The 27,660-nt window shown below is 46.0% G+C and overlaps 1 protein-coding gene across 2 annotated transcripts in view; it reads left to right on the top strand.

Moving 5' to 3' along the window:
* The window catches only part of ZNF704 (zinc finger protein 704), a 229,796-nt gene extending 204,033 nt beyond the window's left edge, over positions 1–25,763 (top strand). For both annotated transcript variants that reach the window (XM_002710562.5, XM_051844571.2), the window contains exons 6-9: positions 2,834–3,101; positions 6,441–6,545; positions 16,087–16,184; positions 23,948–25,763. In XM_002710562.5, coding sequence (XP_002710608.4) covers positions 2,834–3,101; positions 6,441–6,545; positions 16,087–16,184; positions 23,948–24,059 — 583 coding nt within the window. In that variant the 3' untranslated portion in view covers positions 24,060–25,763. The remainder of the gene's footprint in view (positions 1–2,833; positions 3,102–6,440; positions 6,546–16,086; positions 16,185–23,947) is intronic.
* The last annotated feature ends 1,897 nt before the right edge of the window (positions 25,764–27,660 follow it).

Here is a 27,660-nt window from a genome sequence, read left to right as displayed (position 1 = left end):
TCCCCTCAAGTCTCATTGTCTGGCCAAATCACAGTATAAACAGCCCAGAGTTATTTAAAGGTTTATTTAAAGAACTTCCCAAAGCTATAGCCAGGAGGTGTAGGGTATTTGTTTTAAAATCCGCCTGCCTAGGAAGTTGAATCCTATTCGGTCACACTCAGAAACACAGGCTGTAGGGATGTATTTATAGACTGTCAGTGGCATCACACAATTTTCTTCTGAGCTCCTGGGATGCTCTCCCAGTGGGTGGGATTCAGAATGCAGCCACTTCCCTTGCTTCCCGAGGATCCCCTTTGTACTGGTGCCCTCTTCCCACTGCCTTGGTGAATTATGGTTCACAGCCCTGCCAGCTGTCACACAGGCATGGGCCTTAGAAGGACTCCCAGGTCAGTCTGTGCTTGGGAAGCCACGGGCCCCTGCTCTCCCATGGACTGGGAGAGAGGACTTGCCCTTGCCTTAATCCATGAGCTCTGCAGCATGGCTGGAGGATGATGAGCCACCGTGCTGAGTGTTGGCTGGGAGTGGGCAGGAGAGGAAGAAGCCCATCCGTGCCCTAGGAAAATATGTCTTGCATCTGATATAAATGTACCAGGCTAATATAAGCAGCACACCATTTTTCTCTTAAATCGCATGCCGTTCTTGTACACCAGGGGCTAGTCCCAGTTTATCCCATGCAGGACACACAGTGTACCCCAAGCCTGCGTCTATTAGTAGCACTTGGCAGCCAGTAGCAACTCAGCCTGCCTTTGACTGGAGAGGAAGTGGGGACAGGAATAGAACAGACACTCACCCTTCGTCCCACTCTCTGGGGTCTTTAATGGTATGTTGGTCAGGGAGCCAAGCCCAGCCAGACCTGATATGGGTTGAGGACACCTCCCCAGACGCCTGGGCTGGAAGCTCAGGGGAAATGGATCCAGGCTGGGAGAAGCCACTGATTTGGCCAAACAGCAAGGCCTGGGGAGGCATGGAAGGTGGAGGGCATTATTTTAGGTTCCATGCCAGGGTCATGCATGGGGAGAATGTTCAGCTGCAGCTGCTAGATGTAGCCATGAAAGGCAGGGGTGCCCAGGGCCTATCCTGGGCCGGCCCGGGCTGCCAGATGTGCACCACTTGTCTAGAAATTGGCAAATCAACTAACTGTGTCCTGAGATGCTGAACAGGAAAGGATAGCATTCCAGCAGCAAGGAGAACCTTGAGAGCGCCCCAGAGGACGCTTTACATAGTGACAGCAGAAAAGTGAGACCTCTACCATAGTCCTTATTTCTGTCTAATAAGCACCTGCATGGTGCTTACAACGTGTCAGGTACACCTCTAAGCTCTGCATTTATTTGTTTAATCCTCACAATAAGCAGGTACCATAATTACCCCCATATTATGGATGAAGAAGCGGAGGAGCAGGGGCTAGTGTAGGCTGCCAAAGTCACACCCACAGCTAGAAGGTCAGCATCAGGATTTGAACCGGAAGAATGGAGTCTGAGTCCAGACCCGTGTTCTCAGTCGCCGTGTGCCACCTCCACTTCATTCATTCACTCCATATTTAATAGGCCTCTTGTTCCTGCTTTTACCCTCCTGTCCTCTGTGGACCAGACCAAAGCCACGATGATCCTTTTAAATAGAAGTACGGTTTACACACACACACACACACACACACACACACACACCGTGTTTTCCATCATATTTAGAATAGAAGCCACAGCCATTCGCATGGGCTGCAACTTCATAATCTGGCCTCTGCCTTAGTTCCCACCCTTTTCTCCTTGATCCTTTGTGTTCTGAGTTCCAGCCACTGACCTCTCTGCCTTCCTGGAAAACACTAGACCTGCCTGCCTAAGGGCTTCGTGCTGCCCTTCTCTGCTGTGTGCTACCACACTTCCGGGTTCTGCTTGGCCTCTCCCTCGCATCCCCCGCCCCCAGGCAGGTCTCTGCTCAAATGCCACCTCATAGAAGCTTCCTCCCTATACTCTATTTAAAAATAGTGCCCCTCTCCCCTAGCCCTCCCCCAGTCATGCTCAAGGGCGCTCTTAAATGCTGGTTAATTTTTCTTTCTTGGCTGTACCAACAGTTGATAAATTATTTCTCTATGGGCTTCTTGTCTGCCTCCCCCAGTAGACTGTGGGTCCCACTATCTTCTGAGTCACAACACAGTGGAGAACATCATGCAGCAGCACGCTGCTTCTTAGCCATCTTCCCCCCTACACTGAAAGTCCCAGCAGGCAGAGTCTATGGTTCGTTCACTGTTAATATCTGGAGACCCTAGAACAGTGCCTGGATGGAAGCAATTCTCAATATCTTGTTGTGGAATAACTGGTTGAGTGAACCAGTTCCTTTAGCAGGTTGTCTTAGTCCATTTTCTGGACTGGGCCATGTGCAATGGATGGAAGTTTATCTGACTCATGACTCTGGGGTGTGAAAACCCAAGAGCATGGTGAGGGCTCCTCTGGCTGCAGCCTAACGTAGTGGAAGGCATCGCATGGCTCCCATGGGTGAGACACAGCAAGCTGCGAGCCCAGGTCTCTCTTCCTCTTAGAATCCCGCCAAAGCCATCAGGGGAGTCCCACCCTCACCTCATCCTTAACCGCTTCCCAACAGCCCCTCCTCCACGTGCCATTCACAGACAACTTTGGGGATTACTTTTCAGGGGATATATTCAACCCAAAGCAGAGGTCAAGGCAGCTTCCCTGGAAGTGCACACTTGAGTGGAGTATTGCACGGTGAGCCAGAGTGGAATGCTCAGACAAGAGCGAGGACAAGTACTGCAGACAGAAGCAGCAGTGTGTGCAAGACCAGGGAACAGGCGCGCTGGGTGTCACTGTTTTGCTCTCTTTTGCTGTAGGCGTGTGGGGGACTCCGACTACAGTGATGGCGAAGAGGACTTCTACTACACCGAGATCAAGCTCAACACGGACTCCGTGGCAGATGGACTGAGCAGCCTGGCCCCGGTTTCGCCCTCCCAGTCTCTGGCTTCACCTCCCACTTTCCCCATCCCAGAGTCAAGCCGAACAGAAACTCCTTGTGCCAAAACAGACGCTAAACTGATGACACCCTTGAGCCGCTCAGCTCCCACCACCCTCTACCTCGTGCACACCGACCACGCTTACCAGGTGATTCGCGCCCTGCACCAGCACAACAGCCACTTTGACCCTCACCAAAGGCAGCAGTGATCTGGCCCAGGAGCGAGAGCTAAGTCAGTGGAAATGCAGCCTCACACCCTGCAGCCCAGTAGCTGACGCTGCTTTCTTCTGCCTCGTTTCAAAGCCAGGATCTCACCCAGGTGGACCCTAAGGATTATTCTTGAACTCCCCAGTGCTGACTGAAGATCCCATGCCTTAGAGCTTATTAGAATTAAAATCGTTACTATTTTTTTTTTTTTTTTGACAAGTGGAGTGGACAGTGAGAGAGACAGAGAGAAAGGTCTTCCTTTTCCGTTGGTTCACCCTCCAATGGCCGCCGCGGCCGTTGCGCTGTGGCCAGCGCGCTGTGGCCAGCGCACCGCGCTGATCCAAAGCCAGGAGCCAGGTGCTTCTCCTGGTCTCCCATGCGGGTGCAGGGCCCAAGGACTTGGGCCATCCTCCACTGCCTTCCCGGGCCATAGCAGAGAGCTGGCCTGGAAGAGGGGCAACCGGGACAGAATCTGGTGCTCCAACCAGGACTAGAACCCGATGTGCCGCACCGCAAGCGGAGGATTAGCCTAGTGAGCCGCGGTGCTGGCCAAAATCATTACTATTGTAAAGCCTGACACGTGGCATAAGTAGCTATTAATTAAAAAAACCAAGAAGGTGAGCATTGGACACAGTGACACCCTGCACCCCAGATCTGGGATGGACCTCATGCCCTGTCTTCTACCTGGGTAATTAACCTCTCAGATTTGAATAGTGGCTTTCCATGCTCCCCAAATCAATCATGTCAGCATGAAATGGAAATTCTTGGGGCCCTCCCCTCCCCAGACCTTCTGGCTCAGAATCTGGGGGGTAGAACCCAGCAGTGTGTGTTATAACAGATCCCCCAGGGTCTTGTGATTCAGGCCAAAATCCAGTGAGATCTTAGTCCTGCAAATGCTTAAAGCTCCATTCCCCCCCAGAAACATTACCAACCCTTTAAAATGTTCATTTGTTTTTGATCAAATTTCAACACATTCAAATTTCAAGAAACCATTTTGCTCATAGTTCTTAATTGCCTTATTCAACTTAGAAAAACTGAAATCTAAAGAGGAAGAATTTAGCGACCTGTTCAGCAGACTTAGACTAGAAAGGAATGGAACTGATGATTAAATGGATAGATTCAGTCAGTTTCCCTCCTGACTTGTGTTGTGTCTGTCAAAAAAGAATCACTTAATTCATTTTCTTATTTGTTAGTACTGCTTTCGGGTTGGAAATGGTGGACTTGGAACCAGAAGGACAAAAAGTACATGATCTCATTCATACATGGAGCAGAAGGAAAAGCTGATGATCTGGAAGTGGAGAGTAGAAGTGTCGTTACTAGAAGCCAGAGAGGGAATGGGAGACAGGGGGTGGGGAAAGGGCGAGTAACAGGTACTAATTTCCAGCTAAGAGCAAGTTTTAGATGAGAAGTTTTTATATGCTCCAGATAAGAAGTTTTAGGGTCCTTCTGGGATAGTAGGGTGACTATAGATAATGTATTGTTTTAGATAAGAAGTATAGTTTCTTTTTTTAGAGAAAAGTTTTGGGACTCAGCACAGTGGAGTGACTATGGATAATGATTCTGTACTTGATAATTCTCTTTTTTTTTTTTTTTTTTTTTGACAGGCAGAGTGGACAGTGAGAGAGAGAGACAGAGAGAAAGGTCTTCCTTTGCCGTTGGTTCACCCTCCAATGGCCGCCGCGGCCGGCGCGCTGCGGCCGGCACACCGCGCTGATCCGATGGCAGGAGCCAGGAGCCAGGTGCTTTTCCTGGTCTCCCATGCGGGTGCAGGGCCCAAGCACCTGGGCCATCCTCCACTGCACTCCCTGGCCACAGCAGAGGGCTGGCCTGGAAGAGGGGCAACCGGGACAGAATCCGGCGCCCCTACCGGGACTAGAACCCGGTGTGCCGGCGCCGCTAGGTGGAGGATTAGCCTAGTGAGCCGCGGCGCCGGCTGATAATTCTCTTTAAAAAAAAAAAAGCCTAGAAGCTACAATTTGGGATATTTTCACCATAAAGAAATGTTCAGTGTTTCAGAAGGAGATGTAATTGCCCTGGTTGGTGACTACGCAGTGTGTACATACACAGAAACATCACACGGTGCACTGTAAATCTGTACAATTTTTATGTACCAGTAAAAATAAGGAAGCGTGGCCTGACCAACTTAGTTAACTCATCTGGTTCATTTATGTGGTGAAAGAATTACAGCACACCCCAGGTCATCTGGAAAGTCCTTTCCAAAGACTGTGTTCCTGTTATTGGGACTTTTCTGTTACTAGATACTGTAATCAGCATAGCAAATGTTATAAACCATGGCAGTAGAGAAAACTCATCCCAGTCTCAATGGCCTGAGAGCCCTTGATCGAGTTTTTGTACAGTGTGTCCTTCCAGACTTTGTGCTAAGTGTGTATACGTATTTGAAGGAGCATGTGGCAGTACTGTTTTTATTATGCTTTGGCTTTTCCATTTAATACATTATGAACATTCTCACATGCCAGTGAGTCTTCTTTAACAACAGCATTTTTGTGGCTCTGTGGGAATATCATGATTTCTTTATATTCCCTATTACTGGACATTTGTTTTTTTATGCACACACACACACACGGACATATGGTTCTGAAATGGACATCCTTGTATTCATTTCCGTGGAATGAATTCCAAGAGAGAAGTAGCTAATATTCAAAATGCTAAGAACTTTGATATATTTCCCATATTACCCTTGCTAAATGTACCAATGAGCACACCCACCATCACTGTATAAAAGTATGTATTTCTCAACTTGTTAGTAAGGAATTCTGTCTCACAAGGGTCCTAAAACAAATACATGAGACTCTTTCAAAAATTCATGGGAAGATGGAGCTAAAAGATAAGTGTACTTTGGTGCAAAAAAAATTTTGAAATTCATGCAGTTTTTTCATAATATGTGTTTTTATGAATTTTTTGGAGACCACTTGTATGCATGGATTTAAAGTTTTTTTGCAGCAGAACGTACATATCTAATTCCATTTTCTATGAGCTTTTTAACATACCTTCTTGTGTCTGTATAGTAAAATTTTGTTTCAGAATTCAACAATCAAAAAAAATCCCTTTATAACTTAGATTACCCAAGTAATCTAAGAAAAGTAATCTAATAGAAAGCTTAGTTGTGCCTACTCCCTTTGACCCTAACAATCTCCTCCTATTAGATAATTAGTCTAAATTACTAATACAGCTGGGACCATTCCTGAGCATGTTCTTTGAGAGCTTAAGGCTCTCAGAAAAAATTCTGTCATAACAAGCTTCTCTGTTTTCTGTTTTAACAGGCCACACCCCCAGTGACCATCCCAGGGTCGGCCAAGTTCACCCCCAACGGCAGCAGCTTCAGCATTTCTTGGCAGTCTCCACCAGTCACTTTCACAGGCATTCCAGTAAGTAGGAAAACCCAACAGCCAGAATCTGGTAACAGCCATTCGGGAATCTGGAGAACTCAGAAACACATGAGGAAAAAGCAAAAGTCCAAATGCTAGAAGTACCGTACGAGGGGACTTCAAATATTGTCAAAAATAGAATTAAAAGATAAGTTTAGTGCAAAAAAAGATTTGAAATGCATGCATAGTTTTTTCATAAATATGCATTTTCCATGAACTTTTTGAAGACCCCTTATATTTCATCAGTGATATGTATATACTTATCAACAAATTATCTCATAGTCCAGACAAGCCCAACTTCTCTATGAAGAGGTGTTTGAACTAGAATTTGAGAAAATTAGGAGAGTTTCTGCTGTGGATAAATAACTTGCTGGAAATATGTTGACTGTTTGCATTGGAGTGTATTCATGTTTCTGAAACACTGTAAAATAAATAGTGGAATTCAGACCTTGCATGATAAAGATGGTGTTTATCACTCTAAGTAACTTAGAATGTTTAGGACTTTGAAATTATTGTTTTGTATGTCTGTCATTCTGAGGTTTAAATAAAACTGAAATCATGTTTTTCCTTTCAAACCTCAATCATCCATGCTGACGAGTGCCGATACGTACGGTCAAATTTAAGTGGTATGTTGGAGTTGATTTGACATATTAAATGATTGTTGACTGATAAAGCATCATGAATTAACTTGATTCCTAACCATTCATTTTAAAATATATTGGATCTTTTCTAGCTTATCGCAGAATACTCGCGGCCGTGCACACTGTGGACCCTCACGGTGGCGTACAGCTCTGATAAGGCTCAGAGAGTGGCTTATGATAACAGATATTAACCTTATTTTCCCTTCTCCAGCCCTCTCCCCAAGGACCTCACAGAAGCTTTTTATTGTCAACCACTGGCAACTCCCAGAGGTTTCCAGCAAAGCCTAAAGCCTCCCGTGGAGGCGATAAAAAATGAAAGTGGCTGAATGAATTATGCTGTGCTATGACAATGAATATTTATTAAATTCCACAGAGGGATAGCCGGCAATAAAAAGCATCTTGCTGGCAGCAATTTGAGAAATGGTGGCTTCTAGAAAATACTCCTGCAATGTGGCTTTTAAACAATACCATGGATCTGGGGTAATTATGAAACTTCCGCTGCATAGTGCTACTGCTGACAGGTCGGAAGAGTGGCCTTGTTAGTAAACAGTAGAACAGCGTGGACATGTAGGTATTAGTTTTGCATCTGGTAAGAACATTGATCCACTGACGTGGGTGTCAGAGGTTAATAATCTGTCCTCTTGGGAACCTTTTTCTTTGGTGACACAAAAAGACTCAGAGTGACTCTTGATATTCACATTTGAGACAGCCTTTCTGTGTTAACTTAGAATGGCAGCTACAATTACAGGATTACAGAGATGTGCCCTCGGAAGCCTGTTAATTCCTACCTTTGAGTGGGGAAGAATTTTCAAGAGCATACACCATATTGTTTATCTGATGCAAAAACAATTTATAGTGAAGAGAGGAAAGCCCAAGTCAGACCTGTTCTCAGGGGTGGGCGTTTGGTGCATTAATGAAGATAATGCTTGGGACACCTCCGTCACATATCTGAGTGCCTCTAGGTTCAAGTCCCAGCCCCGCGTCTCACGCAGCCACCTGCAGATGCACACCCTGCAAGGCAGAGAATGATGGGTCGAGCTCTTGGGTCCCTGCCACTCACACAGGAGACCCAGTGTAGAGTTTCAGGCTCCTGGCTTTGGCACGGTCCAGCCCCGGATATTGCCAGCATTTGGGTAGTGAGCCAGCAAATAGAATATCTTTCTCTCTCCTCTCCCCCCAACCCCACCTTTCAAATAAATAAATAATTTTTTAGAATTTCTTCTCAAATTACCCCTGTGACCAACCAAACTGGAAAGTTTTTCCTCTTTGCCTTCTTAAGTGACCCTCTGCTGCTGACGAGTGGTGTAGAGCAATCCCTCTGGGTGGGTTTTTTTTTTTTTTTTTAGGATTTATTTATTTATTTGAAAGCGTTAAAACAGAGAGGAGAGGCAGAGAGAGAGAGGTCTTCCATCTGATGGTTCACTCCCCAGTTGGCCGCCACAGCCGGTGCTGCACTAATCCAAAGCCAGGAGCTTCTTCCGGGTCTCCCACACGGGTGCAGGGGCCCAAGCACTTGGCCCATCTTCCACTGCTTTCCAGGCCATAGCAGAGAGCTGGATGGGAAATGGAGCAGCCGGATCTCAAACCAGCGGCCCTATGGGATGCCAGCACTTCAGGCCAGGGCATTAACCCACTGCGCCGCAGTGCCCGCCCCTCTCTGGGTGGTTTTATACCCAGCTGCCTACCCTCCACGATTCCAATGTGTCATACCCAGCCAGGATACCTTATGTCTTTTCTAACAATGAAATGTTAGACTTCTTCTCAGCTGTGGCTTCTGTGTATGTCTACCCTCTCCTCAATGCCCTGGATTTATTTATTTATTTATTTATTTTGCCTACTTTTTTTTTCACTGTGCGCTGCTTACTACGGGTGTTCCAGACAGCAGTTTTGATGGAAAGCATATGGAGTGGCTAGGTTACCCAGCTATTTTTAAGATTTTACTTATTTATTTGAGAGGTAGAGTTACAGACAGAAAGAGGGAGAGACAGACAGAAAGGTCTTCCACTCGCTGGTTCACTCTCGAAATGGCTGCAGCGGCCAGAGCTGAGCCAATCTGAAGCCAGGAGCCAGGAGCTTCTTCCAGGTCTCCCACACGGGTTCAGGGGCCCAAAGACCTGGGCCATATTCTTCTGCTTTCCTGGGCTATAGCAGGGAGCTGGATCAGAAGAACAGCTGAGACATGAACCAGGGCCCCTTTGGGATGCCAGTGCCACAGGGAGAGGCTTAGCCTACTACGCCACAGTGCCGGCCCCCTTAATTAATTTATTTCAATGTAACTGGTTGTATGATCTTCTTCAGCCAAGACTTTAGGCTATTTCAGCAGTCAAGTTATTCTGATATAAAAATAAAGATAAGCATGGAGAGTGGTTTTTGTTTTTTTTTTTTTTTTTTTTTTTTGGACAGGCAGAGTGGACAGTGAGAGAGAGACAGAGAGAAAGGTCTTCCTTTGCTGTTGGTTCACCCTCCAATGGCCGCCGCGGCAAGCGCTCTGTGGCTGGCGCATCGCGCTGATCCGAAACTAGGAGCCAGGTGCTTCTCCTGGTCTCCCATGGGGTGCAGGGCCCAAGTACTTGAGCCATCCTCCACTGCACTCCCAGACCACAGCAGAGAGCTGGCCTGGAAGAGGGGCAACCGGGACAGAATCCAACACCCCGACCGGGACTAGAACCCGGTGTGCCGGCACTGCTAGGCGGAGGATTAGCCTAGTGAGCCACGGCGCTGGCCGGAGAGTGGTATTTTCAAAGGCTTTTGTTTTACTCGGGAAAGATAAGAACATTACACTAAGAATGTTCTTTCCGTTCCTTGCTTTGTTGCACTATTGGTGGAGAAGCTGTCATCACGGTCTACCACAGGTGCAGGGCTGTCGCATGCCCTCTGACTGGGTGCAGGCAGTGTCCCTGAACTCTGCAGGAGTTGCTTGTCCCAGCCCCCAGAAGACAGGGAGCCCAGCGGAGACTAAGACCACGTCAGTTCCTGCCTTCTAAATTGGTCTAACAGGGTTTTGGGATGGAAGCTCTAAATTCTAGTGAATTAGTATGAATGACACCTTCAGCTATGTCCAAACTAGAGAGAGTTTCCATGTAATAAAATACTTTGTACCCCGAAACAGCTGTCCTGAGGTTATCAGTCCTCTTTCTTCAGGATTTGTGTTTGTCCCACGTGTTTGAGCCCTCGCACTGACGAGCAGAAGCTTTTGTACACTTCCTAGAGAGCAGAAAAGTCTCCTTCAGAAAATCCCACGGTTGGCAGGCTTTTATTTATTCATCCGCCTCTGCTAGATTTCCTGAACATTGGGCCTTAACAAGTTCCCTGGGTGAGACCCCTGTCCGGAGGGAAGGTACCTGGGAGAGCTGATCTGCATTTTTACAGATGTGACTGGAGGTTCAGTGTTTGCTAGCCTAAGGCGGTGTGGCGCATGGTAGAGAGGAGACCGTCATTAATTACAGCTTTCCTCTACCTGTTTTCCCCTAATGGCCTCGCCTTTTCTTCTAATTACCACCACTGCTTTCTCTGTCTTTTCCTGACGAAACCCAGGCAGGAGCTCTTGGCCTCCTTATCACTCAGCTCAGGCTGCTCTAACAAAATACCGTAGACGGGGTGCCTTCCACAACCGCAGTGTGTTTCCTCACGGTGGTAGAAGGTAGAATTCCAAGGTCAGGGGTTGGCCAGTTCAGTTTCTGGGGAAAGCTGTCCTCCTGGTGTGTAGGTGGCCGCCTCCTTGCTGTGTCTTCCTGCAGCCTTTCCTCTGTGGGTGCTCCAGAGAGGGAGGGAGACAGGTGGCATGCACGTGCCTGCCCTCTAACCTCTCTCAGGGCCCCACCCCATGACCTTATTGAACCTCAGTTGCTTCTTTAAAGGCTGTATCCCAAGTACAGCTACACTGGGAGTTCAAGCGCCAGCCTGTGACTGTAGGAGATACAAGCGCTTAGTCTCCAACAGCACCAAGCAAACATATAGGTTCGCTCTTCAGCCTGCAGTGCAAGGGAGCTTGCAGGGGGCTTCAGGCTGTGGCAGACTCTCCAAACATGATATAGTAGTGCGTAACCGTGAGGTGCTTAGCTGGCTTGGTTTTTGATGTTTGGTTTTTTTTTTTTTTTTTAATACCCAAAGAAGGTATGTGGCCTCAACAACTTGCTTAACTTCTCCATTTACCCATCTATACAGTGGAAATTATGGGGATACTTTTATCATAGGGTCATTGTGAAGATTAAATTGAACACAGAAGGTGCTTAACGTCTTCATCAGTTGCTGCTACCTGTGTCTCTGGGATGCTGAGCAGGCCACTTCCTTACCTACAGGATGCAGATACTATTATTTATTTTGCAGATTTACTGTGAGGATTAAAAGAGATAATAATCTAGTATCCTGCCTTTCACATTTGCAAGCTCTGAATAAATATTAATTCCCAAACCAAGTCATTCTTGGTTTCCCCACCCTTGTCCCCAGCTAAAATTAGAAACTATAATACATTTGTGAAATTTTCATACTGTTTTCCACAGTGGCTGCCCTAACTTACATACCTACCAACAGGGTGTTAAGGGTTTTCAGGGGGACAGCACTGTGGCATAGTGGGTAAAGCTGCTGTCTGCAGTGCTGGCATCCCATATGGGCGCTGATTTGAGTCGTGGCTGTTCCACTTCTGATCCAGCTCTCTGCTGTGGTCTGGGAAAGCAGTAGAAGATGGCCCAAGTCCTTGGGCCCCTGCACCAGTGTAGGAGACCAGGAAGAAGCTCCCGGCTCCTGGCTTCAGATCGGCACAGCTCTGGCCATTGCAGCCATCTGGGAAGTGAACCAGCAGCTGGAAGACTTTTCTCTCTGCCTCTGCCTCTTTGTAACTCTGACTTTTCAAATAAATAAGTAAATCTTAAAAAAAAAAAAAAAGAAAAAGAAAGAAAGAAAGAAAAGAGAAGAAACAGCCTAAGATTCTTTAAAAAAAAAAAAAAAAGTTTTCCTTGTCCACATCCTCACCATCATTTTTTTTTTTTTTTTTTGTCATTTTGATTATAGCCATTCTGACTGGGATGAAATTTTATCTCATTGTAGTTTTGATTTGCATTTCCCTGATAACCAGTGATATCAAGCAGTTTTTCATACAATTTGTTGGCCGTTGTATGTCTTCTCTGAAGAAATGTCTATTCAAATCATTTCCCCAATTTTTTCATCAGAGTATTTTTTTTCTGTCAAGTTGCTTGAATTCTTTATATATCATGGACATTAACAGCACAGTAGGGTAACTGTGGTCTCCAATAATCATAATATTTCAGAATAACCAGACGAGTCAGAGGTTCCCAACACGTGTAAATGACTGCTGTATTAGGAGATAGATTTGCTAATCACCCTGACTGTATCATCACATATTGTATACTGGTGTCAAATTGTTATAATAAATCCCATATACGTACAAATATGTCAGTAAAAATAAATTTTAAAAGGAGGCTAAAACATAATGTTGTCTTGCTGTTAAAAATCTCAAGAAAAGGCCAGCGCCGTGGCTCACTAGGCTAATCCTCCGCCTAGCGGCGCCGGCACACTGGGTTCTAGTCCCGGTTGGGGCACCGGATTCTGTCCCGGTTGCCCCTCTTCCAGGCCAGCTCTCTGCTGTGGACAGGGAGTGCAGTGGAGGATGGCCCAGGTGCTTGGGCCCTGCACCCCATGGGAGACCAGGAAAAGCACCTGGCTCCTGGGTCCTGCCATCTGATCAGCGCGGTGCGCCGGCCGCAGCACGCCAGCCGCGGCGGCCATTGGAGGGTGAACCAACGGCAAAGGAAGACCTTTCTCTCTGTCTCTCTCTCTCACTGTCCACTCTGCCTGTCAAAAAATAAAAAATAAATAAATAAAAAATCTCAAGAAAAGCAGGTAAGTTAGGTCGTATTGAGTCTCCCACATAATGAAGCCATATAACGGAAGTGGGAAGTGGGTCTCATCTGTTGCATGCCATGTCGTGCCCAGCAAAAAGCCAAGTCTGGCGTGGAATGAGAGGGGGCTGCATACACGTGCATGGGCTGAACTCTGCAACGTTCAGAACGTTGTTAGAAGGAACAAAGACTGTAGAGAGGGGTCCTTCCTGTAGGAAGCCCATCTTCCTTACAGTGTGCTCCTGGAACTTTCAAAAACCTGTTCCTCACGCCCCCTCAACCCGACCTCTGCATCGCTGTTTGCCTCTCAGTAACTAGCATCAGAACCTGGGCACCGTCCTAGACCTCTCTTGGACCCCCATCCCATCCATGGCAGATCCTAAGCTCTTGCCTTTGAAGAACAGGAATCCAGCCCTTCCCACTGCCACTGTCTCCCCGATGTAAACCACCAGAATACTTTTTGCCTGAAACACAGCAAAAATCTCTCAACTAATCTTTCAGGCTCCTCTCCTGGCAGTCTTCTATCCATTCCCCAGGCACCAAAACGATCAAGCATTAATCATCTGTTTCACTTCCTTGGTATTCTCCAGTGGCTTCTCGTTGCACTTAAATTAACACTCCACCCCTTATCCCAGCAGAAGCAGAAGCTGGGTGCACCGTCTCCTCCCTCCCTCCTGTGGCCCGGCCCCTCTGGGACGCTGCACACTGAGTCCGCTGGCATTGCCGAGTGCACTGTAGACAGAAGGCTACTGTCCCAGGAGGCCTTCTCTTACCCTCCTAAATAAGCAAATAATGAGATGTTCTCTCTTTTGGTTAGACTTCAGCCTGTGACCCTGTCCAATTTTCTTTACATCACCAAAGTAATCTTGTTTGTTTTGTGCTTATTGTCTGTCCTGGCTAGAATGTAAGCTCCATTAGGGCAGACTTTGCTTTGTTCCTTGTTGTAGCTTCAGAATCTACAGCAGTGCCTAGTGCATCCAAAGTCCTTGATAAATATTTGTTGAATAAAGAGCTCTGAAAATCTCATGTCAGCCTGTGTCAAAAGGCTTGTAGTATCTTTGCAAAATCTAGAACTTTCCACATTAACCCTGAATAATGAAAGTAGTTGCAGTCATGCCAACTAAACTTCTCTAGGTCTCCAACTAAATGAGGCAGTGTTCCTGGAATTCTGCAAATTCCACGGCAATGTCTAAATGTTTATTTAATTTTTTTAAAGATTGACTTATTTATTTGAAAGGCAGTTACAGAGAGGCAGAGGCAGAGAGAGATCTTCCATCTGCTAGTTCACTCCCCAAATGGCCATGATGGCCAGAGCTGAGCCAACCTGAAGCGAGGAGCCAGGAGCTTCTTCTAGGTCTCCCATGTGGGTGCAGTGACCCAAGCACCTGAGCCATCTTCTTCTATTGCTTACTCGGGATGTAGCAGGGACTTGGATGGGAAGTGGAGCAGTGGGGTCTTGAACCGGCGCCTATATGGGATGTCGGCACTGTAGGCAACAGCGGCTTTACCTGCACACCACAGCACCAGCCCCTAAATTTTAATTTTTGCTAGCCTGATCATTTGAAATAATTCTTATGAGCATATTCTAGATCATCCCCAGTGGCCGTGGACACCTGAAGTGTTTATTCACTCCCTCTAGTTTGCTATTGTGCATCCTGTACAAAATCAAGTCCATCATGGGCTACAGGCTGGGGGCACCCTGCTTCTGGAAGGACCTACATGTCTGTGCACATAAAATGCATACACTGGATTTCAAAGCTCTCATTTTTAAAAAAAATAATTATGTTACTCACTTCTGCTGGCTTCCAGTCCACCTAAAAATAGCAAAAAAGTCCAGAGTAATTCAGACTGATGACAACAAAGGTGTAAATGTTAGCTTTTTAGCTACCTGTATAATTTTTTAAGTGAAGGTCTGGGAAAACTCATTGGTGTACATTCCTTGATCTTTAAAGAAAAGAGAAAGCCCTAGTACCTGTACTAAACATATGCCTTAGGAATGCTCCCGTGGTATTTCTGTGACCACATCAGCTTCTGGGTGATTCTGTTTATAAATTTATTTATTGAATGTTTCCTCTTCAGTAAATGGCAATACTGTTTACTTGAAACATCATTTTTTTTTTTTTTGCTGTAAAAATCAGATTTTTTTTTAGCTGTTTGAGAGTCACAGGGGCTGGGAAAATATTCTTGTGAGAGCAGGCGATTCAGAGGGATTCCCTGACTAATCTGAGGCAGTCGAAGGTACCAAGACCCCTCTTTATTACTAGAAGGCAGAAGTATTGGAGCTACACACATACTCTGCCATCGGAGAGTGCAGTATACAGCCCTGGCTCTGCCATTGCACCTTGTGTGCCTTGGATTCCTTATCTGGAAAATGGGAACAGTAGTTGTATTTATCCCATGTGGTAACTACAAAAAATAAAGCTGATGTTGGCATGCCTGGCACACAGCGAGTACTCTGGAAGCACTACGTGGATGGCGTATGTTCTTGGTTTTCTCAGACTGTTGGCCTCTTGGCCTTTTTCGCTGTTGGCGCCCAGAGTCTGTCATGGGGGTGTCTTAGACAAGAATCCCTGTGTGTAGTGGCTGCGAATGATCTGATAGAGCAGACAGAAGGCCTAGGCGCGTATCCTGTCATTGTCACTGACTGTGATCTTCGATAAATCTCTTGCCTCTCTAAATATTTTTCATCTTTTAAAAGGGGATTCATGAGGCTTGCCGTACTCAACAGGGTTCATGAGAACTGAATAAAATAGATGGGAATATTCTTTAAGGCTTAAATATTGTAAGAATACATTATTTTGGGTAACTTGTCATGCATCAATATGACATCATGGAGATTTTGTCAGTATTAATTGTTGGCTTTTTCTGCCTGAGGATGCATTTAGAATCTGCCATTGCCCCCATCCGTTCTGACACATAGTCTCTGTGAAGCATTTCACCTCTGTGTCTTGTGGTCCAGGATTATTGCCCACGTGGCAAAGGCTAAATAAATGCATGGAAAGAAGAACCCGCTCCATCAACTTGGTTTTCCGTGTATTTTACCAGGTGTCGCCAACACATCCTCATCCGGCGGGCACAGGAGAGCAGAGACAACATGCCCACACGGTGCTGTCCTCCCCACCCAGAGGGACAGTCAGCCTAAGGTAGGACGGAAATGCCTTACATCTCACCTCAAGGGAATCAACTGAAGAACCCCAAAGATAAATCAGATTTGACCATCTGTAAAATTTCTCCACAGTCAATAAACACACCCTTTCTTTTATTCTCATGGGAGTTTTTTTGCAGCCATTAACTATTTTTTTAAAGATTTATTTTTATTTATTTGAAAGACAGTTACAGAGAGAGGTAGAGACAGAGAGAGAGAGGTCTTCCATCTGCTGGTTCACTCTCCAGATGGCCGCAACGGCCGGAACTGCACCCATCTGAATCCAGGAGCTTCTTCCGGGTCTCCCACGTGGGTGCAGGGGCCCGAGGACTTGGGTCATCTTCTACTGCTATCCCAGGCCATAGCAGAGAGCTGGATCAGAAGAGGAGCAGCCAGGACTGGAACCGGCACCCATGTGGGATGCCGGCACTGAAGGCCAGGGCTTTAACCTGCTGCGCCACAGCGCAAGCCCCAGCCATTTACTATGGATGGAGATTTTATTTGAGATGGGTGGGTAATGACTTACAATGAGTTTTCTTGCAAGGTAGATAAGGGTGATTATGGTGTCAATGGAAAACCATGTTGCAGTGACCTCTATATTAAATGAGCCAACAAAATACAGCTTTTAGTGCAGATCAAGGAAGACCTCCCACCCCAGAGTTCACTAACTAGAACTGAAGAAATTGGAAACATGGGACAGCAGTTTTGAAAGTATGTATTTTGAAACTTGAGAGAGGACAGTCATTGTGGTACAGCACTTAAGTCATCACTTGGAACACCTGCGCTCCATATTAGAGTGTCTGGTTCAGGTCTGGGCTACTCCACTCCTAATCCAACTTCCTGCTGTTCCAGTCCTGGGAAACAGCAGGTGATGGCTCAAGTAGCTGAGTCCCTGCCACCCACCTGTGTGGGAGACTGGATGGAGTTCTAGGTTCCTGGCTTTGACCTAGCCCAGCCCTGTTTTTTTTGCAGGCATTTGGAAGATGGAAGATCAATCTCTCTGTCACTCTGTCTTTAAACTCAATCAAAATAAGTAAAACTTTAAAAATACAACTTGAAAGAGCAGTGTTGCTCTCTGCTGGCATTTCTTGGGTTTATACATTTAATTCAGTTTTAAAAAGAGGGCCAAATGGACCTGTCCACGAATGAACAATTACAAGCTTATGGGTTGTAATAGCAAATTGTAGGCCGGCGTTGCAGCTCACTAGGCTAATCCTCCGCCTGCAGCGCCGGCACACCGGGTTCTAGTCCCGGTTGCCCCTCTTCCAGCCCAGCTCTCTGCTGTGGCCCGGGAGGGCAGTGGAGGATGGCCCAAGTGCTCGGGCCCTGCACGCCATGGGAGACCAGGAGAAGCACCTGACTCCTGGCTTTGAATCAGCACAGCGCGCCAGCCGCAGCGCACTGGCCGTAGCAGCCTTTGGGGGGGGGGGGGGGGGTTAACCAACAGAAAGGAAGACCTTTCTCTCTCTCTCTCTCTCTCTCTCTCTCACTGTCTAAATATGTCTGCCAAAAAAAAAAATAGAAAATTGTAACAACTAGGTGCAGGGGCTATGAAAAATTCCAGCACCTACAAGGGTGCTGGACTTCAAAACTTCATGGAAAATGGAATTAAAGAATAAGTTTATATTGGTGCGCAGTCGGCGTTGTGGCATAGTGGGTAAAGCCACCACCTGTGACACCAGCATCCCATGTGGGCACCATTTTGAGTTCTGGCTGATCCACTTCTGAGCCAGCTCCCTGCTGATGCTCCTGAGAAAGCAGTGGAAAATGGCCCAAGTGGTTGGGGGCCCGCACCTGTGTGGGAGACATGAATGAAGCTCCTGGCCCCTAGCTTTGGCCTGGCCCCGCCATGGCCATCGTGGCCATTTCAGGAGTGAGCCAGCAGATGGAAGATTCTCTCCCTGTCTCTGTAGCTCTGCTTTTCAAATAAATAAATACATCTTTTTTAAAAAAGTTTATTTTGAATCAAAAATTTTTGAATAGTAGGCATTTGGCCTAGCAGTTAGGACACCAATGTCCCATGTCAGGGTACCTGAGTCCAGCTTCCACCTAGTGTGGACTCTAAGAAGCAATGGTGATGACTCAAATAATTGAATTCCTGCCACCCATGTGAGAGACCTGGTGGAGTTCCAGCTCCTGGTTTTGGCCCTGGCCTGGCCCTGACCACTGCAAGCATTTGGGGAGTGAACCTGCAAGTAGGAAACCTCTCTCTCCTTCGCTTTCTCTGCTCTCAAATAATAAAATTTTTAAAAGATTGGTTTTATTTACTTGAAAGGCAGAGTTATTTGGGAGGTGGAAAGGGAAAGAAAGAGAGATCTTCAGTCTACTAGTTAACTCTCCAGATGGCCATAATGGCCAGAGCTGGGCCAAGTGGAAGCCAGGAGCCAGGAGCTTCATCTGGGTCTCCCATATGGATGCAGGGGCCCAGGACTTGGGCCATCTGCTGCTGCTTTCCTAGCCCATTAGCAACGAGCTGGATCAGAAGCAGAGCAGCCAGAACTTGAACCAGCACCCATAAGGGATGCCGGCATCCCAATAGTTAATTTTGGCTTTGACTGCCTGCACCTCCAGGGTCTTTTCTAGGAAGTCTTTGCCGGTACCTATATCTTGCAGGGTTTCTCCAATGCTCTCTAATAATTTGATGGTGTCAGGTCGTAGATTTAAGTCTTTAATCCATGTTGAGTGAATTTTTGTGTAAGCTGAAAGGTAGGGGTCTTGCTTCATGATTCTGCACATGGAAATCCAATTTTCCCAGCACCATTTATTGAATAGACTGTCCTTACTCCAGGGATTGGTTTTAGATCCTTGATCAAATATAAGTTGGCTGTAGATGTTTGGATTGATTTCTGGTGTTTCTATTCTGTTCCATTGGTCTATCCATCTGTTTCTGTACCAGTACCATGCTGTTTTTGATAACAACTGCCCTGTAGTATGTCCTGAAATCTGGTATTGTGATGCCTCCAGCTTTGTTTTTGTTGTACAAGGATTGCTTTAGCTATTCGAGGTCTCCTGTGTCTCCATATGAATTTCAGCATCATTTTTTCCAGATCTGAGAAGTATGTCTTTGGTATTTTGATTGGTATTGCATTGAATCTATAAATTGCTTTTGGGAGAATGGACATTTTGATGATATTGATTCTTCCAATCCATGAGCATGGAAGATTTTTCCATTTCTTGGTATCCTCTTCTATTTCTTTCTTTAAGGTTTTGTAATTTTCATCGTAGAGATCTTTAATGTCCTTGGTTAAGTTTATTCCAAGGTATTTGATTGTTTTTGTAGCTATTGTGAATGGGATTCATCTTAGAAGTTCTTCCTCAGCTGTGGCATTGCCTGTGTTTACAAAGGCTGTTGACTTTTGTGCATTGATTTTATATCCTGCTACTTTGCCAAACTCTTCTATGAATTCCAATAGTCTCTTAGTAGAGTTCTTTGGATCCCCTAAATAAAGAATCATATCATCTGCAAAGAGGGATAGTTTGACTTCTTCCTTCCCAATTTGTATCCCTTTAATTTATTTTTCTTGCCTAATAGCTCTGGCTAGAACCTCCAGAACTGGATTGAATAGCAGTGGTGAGAGTGGGCATCCCTGTCTGGTACCAGATCTCAGTGGAAATGCTTCCAACTTTTCCCCATTCAATAGGATGTTGGCCATGGGTTTTTCATAAATTGCTTTGATTGTATTGAGGAATGTTCCTTCCATACCCAGTTTGCTTAGAGTTTTCATCATGAAAGGGTGTTGTATTTTATCAAATGCTTTCTCTGTGTCTATTGAGATAATCATATGGTTTTTCTTCTGCAGTCTGTTAATGTGGTGTATCAAGTTGATTGTTTTGCAAACATTGAACCATCCCTGCATACCAGGGATAAATCCCACTTGGTCTGGGTGGATGATCTTTCCGATGTGTTGTTGCATTCTATTGGCCAGAATTTTATTGAGGATTTTTGCATCTATGTTCATCAGGGATATTGGTCTGTAATTCTCTTTCAATGCTGCATCTTTCTCTGGCTTAGGAATTAAGGTGATGCTGGCTTCATAGAAAGAATTTGGGAGGATTCCCTCTTTTTCGATTGTTCTGAATAGATTGAGAAGAATTGGAGTTAGTTCTTTAAATGTCTGGTAGAATTCAGCAGTGAATCCATCTGGTCCTGGGCTTTTCTTTGTTGGGAGGGCCTTTATTACTGTCTCAGTTATGGGTCTGTTTAGGTTTTCTTTGTCTTCCTGGTTCAATTTAGGTAGGTAGCATATGTCCAGGAATCTCTCCATTTCTGATAGATTTCCCTGTTTGCTGGCATACGAGTCCTTGTAGTAATTTCTGATGATTCTTTTATTTCTGTGGTGTCTGTTGTTACATTTCCTTTTTCATCTCTGATTTTATTGATTTGGGTCTTTTCTTTTTTTAGTTAGTTGGGCCAATGGGGTGTCAACTATGTTTATTTTTTCAAAAAACCAGCTCCTCGTTTGGCTGATCTTTTGTAATTACTTTTTTGATTCAATTTTGTTGATTTCTTCTCTGATTTTAATTATTTCTCTTCTCCTACTAGATTTGGGTCTGGTTTGCTGCAGATTTTCTAGATCCGTGAGATGAATTGAAAGCTCATTTATTTGGTGCCTTTCCAATTTCTTGATGTAGGCACCTATTGATATAAACTTTCCTCTTAACACTGCTTTTGCTGTATCCCATAAGTTTTGGTATGTTTGGAAAAGACCCCAGAAGCACAGGCAGTCAAAGCCAAAATTAACATTTAGGATTGCATCAAATTGAGAAGTTTCTGTACTGCAAAAGAAACAGTCAGGAGAGTGAAGAGGCAACCGACAGAATGGGAGAAAATATTTACAAACTACGCAACAGATAAAGGGTTGATAACCAGAATCTACAAAGAAATCAAGAAGCTCCACAAATCAAAACAAACAACCCACTTAAGAGATGGGCCAAGGACCTCAATAGACATTTTTCAAAAGAGGAAATCCAAATGGCCAAAAGACACACATGAAAAAATGTTCAAGATCACTAGCAATCAGGGAAATGCAAATCAAAACCACAATGAGGTTTCACCTCACCCTGGTTAGAATGGCTCACATTCAGAAATCTACCAACAATAAATGCTGGAGAGGATGTGGGGAGAAAGGGACACTAACCCACTGTTGGTGGGAATGCAAACTGGTTAAGCCACTGTGGAAGTCAGTCTGGAGATTCCTCAGAAACCTGAATATAACCCTACCATACAACCCAGCCATCCCACTCCTGGGAATTTACCCAAAGGAAATGAAATTGGCAAACAAAAAAGCTGTCTGCACATTAATGTTTATTGCAGCTCAATTCACAATAACTAAGACCTGGAACCAACCCAAATGCCCATCAACAGTAGACTGGATAAAGAAATTATGGGACATGTACTCTATAGAATACTATACAGCAGTCAAAAACAATGAAACCCAGTCATTTGCAACAAGATGGAGGAATCTGGAAAACATTATGCTGAGTTAATTAAGCCAGTCCCAAATGGACAAATATCATATGTTCTCCCTGATCGGTGACAACTAACTGAGCACCAAAGGGGAAACCTGTTGAAGTGAAATGGACACTATGAGAAACAGTGACTTGATCAGCTCTTGTCCTGACTGTTGATATACAATGCAATACTTTATCCATTTTAGTATTTTTGTTTTGTTTTGTTCTAGTACTACTGGTTGAACTCTGTAATTAACACACAATTATTCTTAGGTGTTTAAATTTTAACTGAAAAGTGATCCCTTTTAAATATAAGAGTGGGAATAAGAGAGGGAGGAGTTGTACAACCTGGGACATGCTCAATCGGACTTGCCCCAAATGGTGGAGTTAGAAACGTGCCAGGGGATTCCAATACAATCCCATCAAGGTGGCATGTACCAATGCCATCTCACTAGTCCAAGTGATCAATTTCAGTTCACAATTGATCACACTGATAAGTCTAAGAGTCAAAGGGATCACACAAACAAGACTAGTGTCTGCTAATACTAACTGATAGAATCAAAAAGGGAGAGAACTATCCAACATGGGAAGCAGGATACACAGCAGACTCATAGAATGGCAGATGTCCTAAATAACACTCTGGCCTCAGAATCAGCCCTTAAGGCATTTTGATATGGCTGAAGAGCCCATGAGAGTATTTTAGGCATGGAAAGCCAAGACACTCTGGAAAAGAAAAAAAAGAAGACCTAAATGAAAGATCTCTGCGAGTGAGATCCCAGTGGAAAGAACGGGCCATCAAAGAAGGAGGTACCTTTCTCTGAAGGGAGGAGAGAACTTCCACTTTGACTATGACCCTGTTGGAATAAGATCAAAGTCGGCGAACTCAAAAGGCTTCCATAGCCTTGGCAGCTCATGACTAGAGCCTAGGGAGATTACTGACGCCATAAACAAGAGTGTCAAATTGTTAAGTCAACAACAGGAGTCACTGTGTACTTACTCCTTATGTGGGATCTCTGTCTTTAATGTGTTGTCCAATGTGAAGTAATGCTATAACTAGTACTGAAACAGTATTTTACACTTTGTGTTTCTGTGTGGGTGCAAACTGATGAAATCTTTACTTAATATATACTAAATCAATCTTCTGTATATAAAGATATTTGAAAATGAATCTTGATGTGAATGGAATGGGAGAGAGAGCAGGAGATGGGAGGGGTGCAAGTGGGAGGGAAATTATGGGGGGGCATTATAATCCATAAACTGTACTTCGGAAATTTATATTTACTAAATAAAAAAATAATATAAAAAAAGGGGGATGCCAGCATCACATGTGGTGGCCTTACCTGCTGTGCCACAACACCACCCATCAGATAATAAATTTTTTTTTTTTTTTTTGACAGGCAGAGTGGACAGTGAGAGAGAGAGACAGAGAGAAAGGTCTTCCTTTGCCGTTGGTTCACCCTCCAATGGCCGCCGCGGCCAGCGCACCGTGCTTATCCGATGGCAGGAGCCAGGAGCCAGGTGCTTTTCCTGGTCTCCCATGGGGTGCAGGGCCCAAGCACCTGGGCCATCCTCCACTGCACTCCCTGGCCACAGCAGAGGGCTGGCCTGGAAGAGGGGCAACCGGGACAGAATCCGGCGCCCCGACCGGGACTAGAACCCGGTGTGCCGGCGCCGCTAGGCGGAGGATTAGACTATTGAGCCGCGGCGCCGGCCCGAGATAATAAATTTTTTTTTACAGGCAGAGTTAAACAGAGAGAGAGAAACAGAGAGAAAGGTCTTCCTTCCGTTAGTTCACCCCCAAAATGGCCGCTATGGCCGGCGTACTGTGCTGATCCGAAACCAGGAGCCAGGTGCTTCCTCCTGGTCTCCCATGTGGGTGCAGGGCCCAAGCACTTGGGCCATCCTCCACTGCCCTCCTGGGCCACAGCAGAGAGCTGGCCTGGAAGAGGAGCAACCGGGACAGAACCCGGCGCCCCAACCAGGACTAGAACCCAGTGTGCTGGCACCACAGGCGGAGGATTAGCCTAGTGAGCCACAGTGCCGGCCAGGTAGTTAATTTATAAAAATTGTTTTGAAACCCATGCATAGTCTTTTCCTGATATGCATTTTCTATCAACTTTTGAAGAACCATCATAAATACAGTTTCAAAAACATTTGCAGCGAAATAAACTTCATGGAACTCTATTTTCCACAAACCTTTTGAAGTACTTCCTAACTCATTTTTCTCTTTCTTTCAAGGGCCTTCGAGTACTCCTTGGAAGGCCCCTGGAGCTGCTCCCGCTAAACCAGTCTTCCTTGTGTCTCTTTCAGGAAGCCCAGGGGGGAGGGCAAGAAGTGCAGGAAGGTGTACGGGATGGAGAATCGAGACATGTGGTGCACTGCCTGCCGCTGGAAAAAGGCCTGCCAGAGGTTCATCGACTGAGATAGGCTGCCCGGCCTGGCACCCTGAGCCCCCGCCACCTCGCCTTCCGCGGCAAGTGTCGGAGAAAGCTTTTCCCTCGGAACAAAACGCACTTGGAGCCCACTTCCAGGAATGTAGATGGAGTTAGAGCAGAAAGAAAGAAAAAGTGAAAGCAAGCCCATCACCCTCGCTGCTCGTAACTGGGAACCCACGCTGGGGCAGCTCTAACTCTTTGGTTTCCTTCAGATGCAAAGTCGGTGGTAAATTTTGCTCTCTGTCTAGGTGTTAAAACTATGGACTTCTGAGGGAGGCCTGTTTTGATAAGTTTTCTGAATTTTGCCGTTTCCAAGATTTTTTGACACTAAAGCTACGTGTTGCTCAGTAGCATTTGTACAAAGAACGGTGGCCACTTTGTGAATAGTCTTTTCCCTGTTTTCCATTCCGCTTTGGGAGCAGTACACATCATGATGTGTTGCAGGAAGCTGCAGCACTGCGGGTATCTTTTCTATGACTTTTTTCATTTGTTTTGTTTTTAAGAATGGCCCCCAAACTGAACCGCGGGAAAGCCATTAGCTTGGAGGGCCCCACATGGCATAAACTCTAAAAGCAATTGGCAATGGAAATGACCAGCAGGCTTCAGCCCCAAGCAGAGTTCAGGGCAGTCCAGCTGTTGGGAAACATCTGGAAGAAATCCTCGGGTGAGAAAGAAGCTCTTCCCCAAGACGCAGCACAGCTACTTCTCTGCCAGCCACAGCTCAGTCGCGAACTGGCCCTGGTGGCCGTCTGGGTAAGCCTCGATGCTTCTTTCCATGATGTGATAGAAACTGCAGCTCGGATCTGCTGGTTACTGCTTGCCTCTCAAGATTGTGGCCGGGTTATTGGGTCAACGGTACTTCCCTCAAAACTCCACCACTGACTGATTCCAGGAAAGGTAGAAAATTCCAGACTACCCCAGCAGGTTCGTTTTAGACAAAAGAGCACAGCCAACATGCCCCCTTCTGATCAGAAAGTCAAGTTAAGGCCACAAACCTACTTCTATTCTGAGTGCACTTTTATAATGGGTTTTTTGCTTTAGCATGTCTGGGAGATGGGTTAATGAACAATATAAACATTTTATGGGTAAATGAGAGGTCCAAGCCTTTATTTTTCTTAACACAACTTTGGAGCTATTCATTTAGAATTTGCTCTGAAGGAAACACACAGAACACCAAAAGGAAAAATGCTTGGTATAGGAATCTCTCCGTTCGGTAGGGCCAGGCTTGCACTGGGCTCTGTTCGTGGGGCTTTCTAAAACCTGTCTGTTGTGTTTGCTTGCTTGTTGGTTGATTGGTTTGGGAGACAGGCTGAGTTGTCAAGCCCTGCAAATAAGTGCATTCTCTGTCGACCCTACTCTAGAATGCCCTGCTAAAGAGGTCTTTCTCCTATACCTATGCAAAGAAGTAAGAGCACCTTATAGGAGGCACTGTGTAGGGGCGGGAGAAGAAGGGCCAGCCACAGGCATGTTTAATTGCACAGAGGAAAGTTTAATATATGTCTAGAGATTGTATATTTGCTTTTTTTAAAGAGTAGCAAGAAGTCATCAAGAAATGATGGGTATCATTTTAGATATATATATATATATAAGCAAAGGAAGTATGAGGGACTTTGACGACGCAACAGCCACAATCTGTGCACTCATATGTTTTGGCAACTTTATTATTAAACTCTTGTGACTTTTTAAAATTATTCCTTGGAAGAGATCCTGGTTCTTTCCTTCATTCATTTATGGGAAAAAAAAAAAACACACTTATTTCAAGAAAAAAGAAAAAGATCTAATTTCTCACCAAGACTAGCCAGAGCACCAGCTACTCAAGGCCAGCCAGGAAAGAGTATTTTTTTAAATGCAGAAATGTTTTGCTTCCTGCTTCCTCCACCCCAGCATGTCCTTTCTGCTCCTCGTGTCGTGCCGCTGCACTTGCAGCCCTGCTGCTGTGGTGATACCCTGGTCTGGTCCAGGAGGCCCTGGGCCATCAGCAAATCGCTCAGTGGCCAGGGAGGCCAGGACTGTTCAAGCAATCAAACAAGCTCGCTGTGTGCTTAAATGACCACAGTGGAGCCATCTTGGACCAGATGTTATTCTCTTCAGCAGAGCACCCTGACCTTTGACCCTTGGATGAAGTCACCAATAAAAAAAAAAAAAGATTGAAGTGATGCGGGAATGAATCCATCCCCCTTCCCAGAACTTTGCCATGGAGCAGTCCTGGAGCAAGGCCCTGGGCCTCCAACCCCCAAAGACACCGTCCATGAGCTTGGGCCTTGCTCAGCCAAGCTCAGTCCATCCCTGGCTTTAGCCAGTGCACAGGTGTAAGCAAAACCATAGAGCCGAATACAACATCCTGGAATTTCTTTTCCTTTCTAAAGCCTTCTGCACACAGTCTTCTGTATCTGCCACCCAAGTCGGGGTCCTCTCTGCTCCGTGTCCTTTCTTCTCTGGCTTCCAGGGGCAGACAGACCCTCAGTACCTTCCTGGACACACAGACACCTGTTCCCTGTCTTGGGAGAGCACCAAGCTACCCCTGGCTGGCCTTGAAGAAAGCCACCCAGAAAGCAATGAATTGCAATATACAGCCACTGATTGTAAAATTTGAATTTTTTTAAGTAGAGTCATTTTGTTATATTTTGGAACTAAATGAAGTGCCAAGTTAAGCCAGACTTGGATTTTGTGCCGTCCCTTGAAGCCAAGTTCTTTCTGTCTTCATTTGGCAGAGAGGAGGGGCGGGAGCTGGGGGGGAGGGGGTGCAGGAGGAGTCCCACAGTACACTGGCTGCTGAAGTGGCACCCCATGGGTCTGTGCAACAGGAGAGGGAGATCATGCTATCAGGGCCCCGGGCAGTTCCAAATAAGTCACCTTGTAGGCTTCTGATGATGTACCCCAACAGACTGTCACTTCTCTCGAAAGATGGTGCTTCCCAGTGAGCGACAGGGCATCTCCAGTGAGCTGCAAAGCAAAGAGTGTATGGCAGGCAGTTTTGAGCTGCAGTCCTTCCCCAAGGACACGTGCCCAGTTTGTAGGAAGCGGTGTGACAGTGTGGAGAAGACACTCGGATAGCAAGTGGGTGAGGAAGGCGATGCCAGAAGTCTGGATATCTAGCCGCTGCCCCTCCTCTGGGTATCCATCAGCCAGTGCCTGTCCTCAGACACCTCCCAGGGAGCAGCCAGGCTCTCTCCCGCTGCACTGCCCGCAGCTGCCTGTGGGGAAGCAGCTCGGGCCAAGGGGCGGAGCTGCTATGTACACCTCCAGCAGGCAGGGACTTCTCTCCCTCACTTCCTGGAAGGTTCCCTTCCTTGGTTGGCCAAAGCCAGAGTCGGGAAGAGAGTGGTGAGTTTCTGAGCGAGCGTAGGCACGCAGAGCTGAAAAGTGCCTGTCGGCGGCTCCACACACCATCAAGATGTCTGCACACTCCTCATCACCTTGCAGAGGCAAGTGGTCGATCAAGACTGGCACCTGTGACGGTTGCTGGGCTTTCCAAAGAGATAGTCTTGTGATTTCTGAAAGGGACATGTCCCCCCGTTACATGTCGGGAGCGCCCAAGCTGCAGCCTGCTGTGTCTGCGGTCGCACTATGCCCCACTTCTGCGAGCCG

Source organism: Oryctolagus cuniculus, chromosome 6 (assembly GCF_964237555.1).
Source record: "Oryctolagus cuniculus chromosome 6, mOryCun1.1, whole genome shotgun sequence".
Lineage (NCBI taxonomy): Eukaryota > Metazoa > Chordata > Mammalia > Lagomorpha > Leporidae > Oryctolagus > Oryctolagus cuniculus.
The sequence above is the reverse complement of the archived record's forward strand: the minus strand, read 5'-3'. Positions and strand labels throughout refer to the sequence as shown.